Consider the following 10,689-nt stretch of genomic DNA (forward strand, 5'->3'; position numbering starts at 1 on the left):
GAATTACCGTTAGATCTAATCAAGCCCTAATGTACCTTCTAATTTATACACTGCTTTCATCTGCTATTATTGAGAGAGTATTTTCAAAATATAGTCAATTATTAAAGGATAGATGCCAGAGTTTAAAAGATGAAAACTTTTAAAAACAAAAAAAAAAAATTGTTAATGAATCAAATATTTAATAGTTAAAAAACATTGGATTAATCATTTCATGTATTTTTTATTTATTTAAATATAATTTTTTTATGAGTTTGATTAATTATTGTACCTTATTTCTCTTCATTTGTTGGAATAAATGATATATATAAATTTATGGAAATTAATTGTAAAGAGTTGTCAAATTCAAATACTCTTATACGAGGGAAAAATTGAGCACCGCTCATTTTTAATTGAGCAAGGGAGTGCTTATTGATACAAAAAAGGAGTGAAAGGTCACTCACAAAATTAGTAACTGAGCGGGAGCGGGGGCGCTTAGGATTTCTTGAGCAGAGTAATGATCCTTTGATCCCTGTATCTTCATATCGGCAACCAATGGCAAGCATGCCACTGCTGACACGCAGAGGCATATTCACTGGTGCCCGCAAATTGGAACTTATTCCCGTAGTTTGTGTGTGTTTTTAACGTTATGGTTGATAGTGGCACACTTATTGATTAGCAATATTGAAGTTGGCACTCTCTGTCTCAAAGATTGCCTACCCCTGCTATAGATAATCTTAGAACTCTCAATGTGCGTTTTTTTATCCACCCTGATTGTGAAAAATAACAATATACGATGAAATGTTGATTGTTGTGAACTGAATATTGAATTAGTTATTACTTATTAGTTGTTACTAATAAGTAATAACAGTCAACTTGGTCATATGAGTATTCAAAATCGTAAAAAGAAGCCCTATTGTTAACGTTCCGTCGTGGGATGGAATGATCCTTATGGAAAAGGGTTTGAAAACATAATTTTTTTTGTTTCCCACGTCTTAATATGGAACAATAACAACCCTAGATCAAGGCTAGTAATAGGGTGAATGAGGATGGGGACCATGTTGAAGTTTCATTATTGGAGTCACATATATTCCAAACATTTTATTACGAAGTAAAGGCACTTATGAAAAAAACCTTAGAACAATGAGAGTAGTCAACAAAGTCTTACGTTTTTACTGCATACATAGATATTTAGAAGTATATAATAAGTGTAAATCGTAGGAAATTAATAAATAATCAAATGCATTATATGGTTAAGCAATTAAGGCAATATAAAAATATAAACTTAAATCAATGAAGCACATAAATAAATACATATTTGCATTACACCATTATTTACACTTGGGTAATAAGAAAATAATTTTAATTGTTCATGCCATATTAATATGTTTTACAATTGTCAAGGAACATAATCTATTATTTAGTGTCAATAAATAGTGAAATAATCTTTTTTTATATACAGTTTTGTTACATCGTAAGCATTTAGTGTGATCCGTAAGTTATGTATGTATTGAATATTGATGTGGAGTTCCTCAATCCTCACAATCGAATTATATTTAAATACAATGACAAGGGATTTAGTAATTCAGAAAATGACTTCCGACTCACTAACTTTTAAAAGATGTTAAACTAAATTCATATTTTCCAACATAGATCTACTCAAGTTATAAGATCACCGATAATTTATTAATATATTTATCACGTAGAAACTGTTTATGCATATATGTAGGTAATAGGAACGCTGAATATGTTTCGCAGCTTTGCTGATAATGATATTTAGAAAAGAGGACCCCCATTAAATTCATGCTCCAAGATCTTTTTCTACTTTTTCCAATGACAGAAGAGACTCACAAGAAATGATGGAATTAAATACTCTTTAAATTTATTACTCTGTCAAATGTACGTACACTTGAGTCAACTTTGCTCGTTAGTAATTCCAGTCTCTTCTTCATATCTCTTGGTGTCAAGAAACGGCCGTGACGCTCTTTATCACTAAAGGTTCTGGGATGGACATTTGAAAGATTCTAAGAAAATTGACAATCTATCGATAAAACAATGTATGAACACAAAATTGTAGATAAAGAGGCTTGTCGACAAAAATATCGAACATAGATTTGCAAAAGACCATTGTAGGGAATTATTAATGCTAGTCTTGGTGCTTCTACTAAGCAAGGAGTTAAATTTATTATACCTCGTAGAATGCACCATCCAGGTTGCCTATCAAAAGTATTATATAGTCTTAAAATCTGGATGTTTACATCTGAATTTAAATTAACTCCCATAGAAGAAGAAGATTGCGATATATATTCAGATATAGAAGCTTACAACGACCTTAATTTAATGAAGTCATTAATAAAATACTCAAATATTAATAGTCAAATTTCCAAATCAACATCATGCCAACTTTCTAGATATTTATGGTACTTGTCGGAGGAACATATAGGACTCGCATTTTTTGAGGATCGAGTAAGTTTGTCATCTAAGCTGAGCTTTTTTAAAAGTAAATGATAGAGAGCAAAAACAGTTCTATGACAAAAAGGTACATACAAATTTAGGAGACTTTGTCACAGATAGGACAATAAATTTTATGAAAATTTTGAAGCTTCCTCATGGATTTTTAGAGGCTGATCCTGCATCATAGAATGATAAGGATGATTCGAAACAGGGTCTCTCAAATCTTATTAATGATTTTGCCACAAAGAAAATAATGACTTGTTGATGAAATACGAGTCACAGCTGCAATTTCTTCTACAAGTAGTTGAACCCATAATAGATTGTACATGACTCCAAGAAGAAAACTTTAATAAATACATATAATTTTTTTTTTATATTTAAAAAAAAAATTAAATATGAAATCATTATCTAAATATCAATATTCTAATTTTCGAAAAAAACAACTAAAAAAAATTACAAATGATTTTGTTATTAAATTATAATATTTACACATTGCAATATTACTTATTAACTTAAAAGTATATATTTTTACTTTTAATCCAATCCTTGTTCTCGGTCTCAAATGACCTTGGATGCCATTTTTTTGTACAATAAGGTTCTAATGAATTTTCATTGCAATATTTTCTTATAAAACACATAAAAAAGGTTACCAAGATTGGCACTTTTTTTTGTTAATCTAATATAAAAATGTATTTGCAAAATTTTGTAGATATCAGTGGCTGCTTTATTTTTTGTGATGTACAGATAAACAGACAGATAGGCAAAAAGACTACATTTCATTTAAATATTTGTATCGTTATTTTAGACTCGTGAAAAATGATTTATCATAAGCATTCATAAAAAACTTCTGATAGAAGTTTTGTAGCGAACAAGCTCCATCACCAAATATTGTCTTCTTCCCTTCTTTTTTCTTTATTAATCAAACCCTTTTATTATTAAGAATAGAGGATTTTAAAGTACTGTATATATAAAAAGAATTACTATAAAAGGTCGAACATAAACAGAAATAAATACATTATCAAACTTATTATATTAAGATATATTGGTTTATTTTACTCGTCCCCACACGTACTACAGTTTAACGTAACTAAATTTGTTAATTTTACTAAAAAGCTGCAATGTCTAGTATACGGATGATATTAAAACAAAATAAGGTTTTTTTTTCTAAAAATATGTAAAATTTCAAAACTTTCGGACCATTAAGAGAATCTCTAAATATTTATAGAATTTGTTGTAACTTTGTGAATCGTATTTCTTTATCAAAAAAAAAAAACCCCATTGTATCCTCAATTTTATACATTTTCACAAAAAGTGATTTAATTGGCATCTCAATATGGATGGATAGATTATGAATCATTCGGAACATTATATGTATTCAAAATCAAAGTACAAATTATGTAAATAAGATTTATATAGATTTTTGGCTTATGTTTAATTATTTTCCTTCATTTGCATTTTTAGGTAGAGAATGTGTATTAGTGCAATTTTCTTTAATAAGTTTTAAGTTTTTTTCTTTCTTTTTTGAGTTTTCTTTAATAATTTTCTGTAAAGGCCTGAAAACGAGAACAGGGCAATTGAGTAGTCCAAGAAGATTTTTAGGATACCTCTCTTCCCCAAGACCTCGCCTAATAAAGTCAAATTTCAAGGTCCTAACGGAGAGCATCAATCAGCTCGAGAAAAGATTGCCTTTCAAATTTTTTGGAAACAAATTTCAAAAATCCACACCTGTTTACAAAAAAAATGAAAAATCCATAGCTATTCACAGAAAAATCAATTTTTTGGAAGAAAATGAAAAATTTATTTTTTGATATTAAATTTTTTCGGAAAAAATTCAAAATTCCACAACTATTAAAGTAAATAAAAATTTTTCGAAAGAATATTTTTTTTTTCGAAAAAATCTCTAAATCTATTGCTTTTCACATAAAGTAAACTTATGTTTTTATAAAAAACATTGAAAAATAAAATTTTAATATTAACCTTTTTGAATTTTTTTTTCAAAAATCCAAAGCTATTCACAAGAAATTAATTTTTTTGGAAAATAATTTCAAATTTCTAATATTATATTTTTAGCTCTACTGCATAATTTGCCAGAATAAACTTTTTTTGAGAAAAGTAATCATTAAAAAAACAAAAATCTAGTAAAAATGAAAAAATTCTAAATTTGGGGGGATCTAGCCAACCCTCGTGAACGTCCCTGCTTATAGACTCAGACTTACAATCACTTCGAATACAATTTGTCTTGGAATATCCGGTATTTTTAATAAAAAATTGTATAAATGATTTTTTTACTGATGGACTATGTGGATTTTCCTTGTTTTGACTAGTAATTACATTGGAAAAAAAAATCTCTCAAAATTGTCAAAATGATTCGAATAAGAATGCTGAAGGATAAATTATATTTCATAAGACCTAATTAGTATTACTTAAGTAAAAGTTTAATGAAGTTAAAATTTTATCAACTTAAAGCTAAAAAGTAGAGACCCGAATAAAATGATTTTTTAGTTGTATCGAAAAGGGAACATTTCAAAATGAATGAACACAGTACTATAAAAAATGTTAACGGGGAATAAAAAAAAATTAAGAGCAGGCATAGAAGGAAATATGCATTTTATTGTTTTTCAAAGTATATAAACATGTGTAGAAATCATGGATATCATCAGTGGTGATTTGGGATTGCATTAAAGTAATAATAATACTATTCCATCTTCAATATAGAAATCATGAACATTAAACCAATAATTATTTTGGTAGGCCAATATTTCAAGATTGCATTAATCCCTAACGATACAAAAACAATTATTTTTAAATACTTTTATTAAAGGTTATCACTACTCAGCTCTATGCTCAAACTGAGGCCCAAAGAAATTTCGGTCAGGGTGATCTTATCAACATTTTACGACAAGGTGGTGGCTCATCTGGAAATGTAGAGGACATCACAAGAAATGTCTTTGTGGATGGCAATAATCTTCCTGGAGAAATTAACAAAGACGGCAAAAGATGTGTTCCCAAAGTGATTCAAGTTGAGGAGACCGTCTATGAGCGAGGAATGGAATGCCATCATAGCTTCAAGAAAAAGTGTCATTTGACATATATCACGGATTATGCCTCAGCTGCTGAAAAGAAGTGTGAAACCAACTTCAAAAAGAACTGCCACATTACCTTCAAGCCTGTTGTAAGTATTATATAAAGAATGGCGGAATATTAGATCCAATTGTCTATTTCTCTCTAGCCCCACACTGAACAAGTAAAGAAATGTCACACTCCATACGTCAAAGAATGTGGAGACGGAATTGAAGGACCTGAAGTCTGCTCCACTCAGTACGAAAACCATTGTGAAACCAAGTACAAGACCTATGAGCTCGAACAAGACGAACCTGAATGTAAAATGGTAGAGGAACTCAGATGCCAAAACGTGACTGTAGAGCTTTTCCACATTGATCAAGGAGAGACTGATAAACCCTTTGCCGTCAAAGAGAAATGCGAAAAGTGGCCTGTTCAAAAATGTGAACTGGTCAAGAAAAACATCAAAAAGGTTCACCCTGATGTCGAATGCAAAAAAGTCCCCAGACAAGTCTGTGCTCCCAGCAACTGCAACACTAAACCAGGAGAGGAAATCTGTCATGAAGAATCCAGAACTCAAATCCAAAACGTTCCAGAAGAAGAGTGTGATCTTGAGCCGGAAGAGAACTGCCGCATGGAATCCTCCCTTGTCCCAAGGTGAATACATTATTAAAACAAGTTAAAATAAAGCATACTAATTATATTTATTTTCGCCAGATTGGTGCCCAAACAGAATTGTGTCAAGGTTCCAAAAGAAGTGTGTGTCAACACAAAGAAAAACCCAAAGAAGGTCACTAAACCCATTGTCAAGCAATGGTGCTACGATCCTAATGATTTGACTAAGAAAGTTGAAGACCTATAATAAGTTATAAAATACCTATTTATTAAGCGTAATAAATGATCAATATTATTTTTCCATAAATGTTTCGTTGCTTTTTTTATACTTGTTGCTGGATTACAAAGATTGTCAAACTCATTTCACATTATAATGCATGAGATTTTAACGGTTCATTCTGTTTTTAGTTTCTAGAAATGTGGACTGTCAACAAAAAAACAAACTACATTTTTTTTAAATATTGCACTTTCAGTGTACAAAATGATTCGTATCAATAAAATATTGAGAAATTGATCGTGATAAAATCAAGTCTCTTAAACCAAATTAAGGGCTCTAAATTATAGTTACAATTATTGAGTACTTTAACACATCCCACAAATTTGAATACAAATCTCACATATATCTTCAAAATTTTTGGCATGTATTTTAATTGGGATTTTTTTTATTTTGATTTCTTGTTTATATGTTGACGCATAAAGAATTCTTAATTTACCTTACATGACTGAGGATAATAATAATATAAAAACAGTTTTAGTCATAGGATTTGACCAAACATGACTCAACTATCTGACAATTATTGTAACCTTTCCAAGTCATGACAATAATGCATATACTAACTAAACATAGAATATAATTAAATGTATTTTATGTTCAAACTATGTAGATAAATATTTGCCAAAAGATTCAATTATGTATTTTTGTCCTATATCATAACAAACTTTCACACTTTCTTGTTATTAAAATACAATAGGATTTTTGTTAAGTAAGTGCATATTTCAGAGTAGAGTTACATGAAATATGTTCTGCCGGTATGAAAAGGTTAAATAAATTGAAAAATGTCAGGGTAATCCTTACTATTAGAATAATGTTTGACATAAGATAAGCTAGGCTGTCATGACGTGTTATTAGATCAGCTGCAAGCACCCATGAAATATTATTATTTTCATCTATGTTTATAAGTGTCTCTCATGTCGTCTTAACAAAAATCCCTGATCATTACTAAATACAAGATCGTACCTCACTTCCCCAAAAGTGCCTTTCATCCACGAACATTAAGTATTAGATATTATCATAGCTTGTGATAAATAAACGATAGTTGTGTCCCTTAACTATTTAATTCTAGAAACACAAACAATATTTTTAAGTATGAAATAAATTCAATATTTGTACCACAAATATAGTTTTAAAGCTTTTAACTACATATACCCGGCAAGATAAATTATCTGAACACTTACTAATTTAATAATTAATGAATGTTGAGTGGATTGAAATTAATTCATATTTAGATATATGAAAGCCTAAACATTTAGTTATAAAACGAAACAAATCCGAGCTCTCTGCCTTACGTTCAAGTCGAGAAAATGACATCTGAACGTGATAGACGATTTTCTGGAACTAGAGGATTAAAAAAAACAAAAAAAAACAGGCCAATCCCCTCAAATCCATGTGGCCAATGCAAGAATTCTTGGGGTTTCACACCAGACTGTCTAGAGAGCCATCAAAAAAGTGGATGGAAAAATCCTTGTGAGAGTCGAGAGGTCACTTTTGACAGCAGCAATCGAAAAACCCATCTCCTTTATTGCAAAACTCTTTTGAATTAGTCTTTTAAGTTCTTTTGAACTCTTTTTTGACAATTTTGGCCCCCTTACAGCCCTGATACCAACTACCTTTACTACACCTGTTGGTTAGATGCCGAGGGGGAGGCCTGTAGTGTTCGTCATCTAAACACCGAGGCGCTCAAAGCCACTGTCAGCCAGCACTGGGATGCCATGACAGAGAACTATATCTGCATCGGGTGCCAGGACATCTGCCGCCTCCGGGAAGCCCTTATTGCAACTAAGGACGGCTATATTATTAATTAAGATAGCTCAGTTAAACATCTATTTATAGTATTTATTTTGTTGAAATTCTAGTGGCAATCAATAAATTATATCTTGTTGAAGTTTAAATGTCAAAGTGTTCAATTTTTAATGGACCACTCAGTAAGAGATTATTAAAGTGACTTATTTAATACCATATAATCCGAGATAGATAGCAAGAGAGATGTTCAGACATATCAAGTTTTGAAATAATGGTTTTAATATATGTACATATGTCCGACAATATAAAATACTACACCTTGCTGGTGTTGAAAATCCTCTAGAGAAAGTGGAGATTTCTCCATAATGGTTTCAATTTGTATTTCATATTGATCTACTTTTAGGGATAAGGTTAAAGATCTTATCCTTCTTTCAGCTTTGTCTAGATGGACTTGAAGATGTAAATTGTGTCAAATAAGGAGAATATTTACGTTTAAGTAGTATCCACAGGATATTTGTTCAATACAAAGTTTGTCACTGTGGCACAACTGAGTACATTCACTAAATGCATATTGTTAGAATAAGCACCACATATTGATAGGACGATGAACAATTCCCTTTTAGTTATAATATTTGCTATAATAATTTTCTTATTTAAGATGTAGATGTCTTAAATTAATGTTAGTACTATGCAAACTATTTCTCGGTAACCGGTCGTAAATCATAGAACTGTTTTAGAAGTTTCGCTTTCATTTACGTTGAAGTGTCCATTGGAGTATTAATAATGATTGTGATATATACCCGGCAATATAAAATACAATTCCTTGCTGTTTTTGAAGATCTTGGAAAGAAAGTTTTAGAACTATGAGATTTTCCATAATGGTCTGAAATAACCTATAATTTGAATGTCATACTTATTGATCTACTTTCAGGGATAGGATCTTAGATATTATCATTTTTTGGTTTTGTATACAATAGATGGACTTGGCCGATGCGAATTATGTTAAATAAGGAAACAATTTATGTTAAAGTATTATGTTTTGGATATTTTGGATATTAAATATTTACAACTGAGTACATTCACTTAATTCCTATTGTTAGAATGGACATTAAAAATTCATAAAGCAAGAAGATTTTTTTGGACTAGCTAGAAACATTTAGTTATTTTAAAGGCAGATATCTTAAAATGATTTTTGTAGCGTGCAAACTATTTCTTGGTAACTACAGGTCATTCCTGTTATCGTAAATCATAGAACCATTTTAGATGTTTGATTTTGTGACCTGCCATTGTGCCATATCAAATGTTTATTTCTCTGTCTGAGAGTCTGTAGAGCCTAGAATAGCTGCAAGTTGATGGCTTCAATGACACAGTTAATTTTAGTATCTGAATGTATGCAGTATGATATTAAGCTCTTATTTAGTTCGATGTTGTTTCAGAAGATCTTGAAGGAGCGGTCTTTTTTCACCTACAGAGAAGCTGCAATGTCTAGCCCTTTCGTATCTGAATATATGATTTTGGCAAGTGCAACTTTTGGAGTTTTGAACAACAAATAATTATAAAGAGTGTTTAGTATAGAGATCTTGTTATGACAGAACGGTATCTTCCAAAAGTGATGAGTGATGAGAAGTAGCTCGCCATATTCGGGCATTTTATAGGGTAGCATCATCTTTCAACCGCCTCTGGATGTATATAATTTATAACTAGCATTGATAATTAAAATTACAAGGGAAGAAATTGCAGTTTTAAAGTCCATAATTTTGAATTGAATGTGTTCTGTTGGGAACAAGTGTATTTTGAATAATAATTATTTGGAAATAGTCTATCATTTACGGCATACAAAATATAATATTATTTATCCAAATACAATTTTAGATTTTTAATTTACAGGTATTAATACAATGAAAAAAAATATAACCAATTTGCCCTAATGGCAAAGAAATTTTTATATAACTAATTGTATTTTTATGTTTGGGTAGAAGTAATGGAAGGCTAATGAAAATATATTTGTCAAATTGAAAACATTTATATTTAAATTTAATTTTGCACACAAATCAGTAATTTTTTAATAATATTTTAACGATAAACTATAATGGGTCAAAAATTAGGAGAAAATGTGTTATAAAAATTTAGATAATAAGATAAGAAAACTACTATTATATACCATAATATATTTGAAAATACTTTAGATAAAAATTGCAATCAATTCAAAATAATTAAGGTAGAATTATTTTGAATTTATTTCAAACTTTATCAATTTGTTCTACTTTGATATTATCTCAAATAATAAACTCATGAGACAATATTGAAATAGAACAATATGGTTTTTGAGTATCATCGACAAGGGAATATTTCAAACTGAATGAACAAAGTATGAAGGATTTAAGATGTTAACGGGAATAAAAAGGTAATTAAGAACAGGCATACAACCAAATATGCATTTTATTATTATTGTGTTTTTTTCAAAGGTATAAAAGCCTAGGAAGAAATCATGGATATCATCAGTGGTGATTTAGATTTGCACAAAAAGCAATAATAATACTATTCATTCTTCAATACACCAAATC

General features: G+C 29.9%; 1 protein-coding gene across 1 annotated transcript; it reads left to right on the forward strand.

The window, feature by feature from the left end:
* The first annotated feature begins 5,084 nt into the window (after positions 1-5,084).
* Positions 5,085-6,412, forward strand: LOC121119308 (uncharacterized). The gene is made up of 4 exons (XM_040713940.2): positions 5,085-5,177; positions 5,252-5,602; positions 5,660-6,147; positions 6,208-6,412. Exons 1-4 carry the CDS (start codon positions 5,151-5,153, stop codon positions 6,350-6,352), a joined length of 1,011 nt encoding a protein of 336 aa, XP_040569874.1. The 5' UTR covers positions 5,085-5,150; the 3' UTR covers positions 6,353-6,412.
* The last annotated feature ends 4,277 nt before the right edge of the window (positions 6,413-10,689 follow it).

The sequence above is a fragment of the Lepeophtheirus salmonis genome, chromosome 6, assembly GCF_016086655.4.
Source record: "Lepeophtheirus salmonis chromosome 6, UVic_Lsal_1.4, whole genome shotgun sequence".
NCBI classification, from domain to species: Eukaryota; Metazoa; Arthropoda; class Copepoda; order Siphonostomatoida; family Caligidae; genus Lepeophtheirus; species Lepeophtheirus salmonis.

Excerpts from the sequence above, each read along its gene's own strand:
- LOC121119308 (XM_040713940.2), top strand. The coding sequence starts at position 5,151 with ATGAACATTAAACCAATAATTATTTTG. Across the intron at positions 5,603-5,659 it reads ACATTACCTTCAAGCCTGTT|CCCCACACTGAACAAGTAAA; the intron begins GTAAGTATTATA and ends ATTTCTCTCTAG. Across the intron at positions 6,148-6,207 it reads GAATCCTCCCTTGTCCCAAG|ATTGGTGCCCAAACAGAATT; the intron begins GTGAATACATTA and ends TATTTTCGCCAG.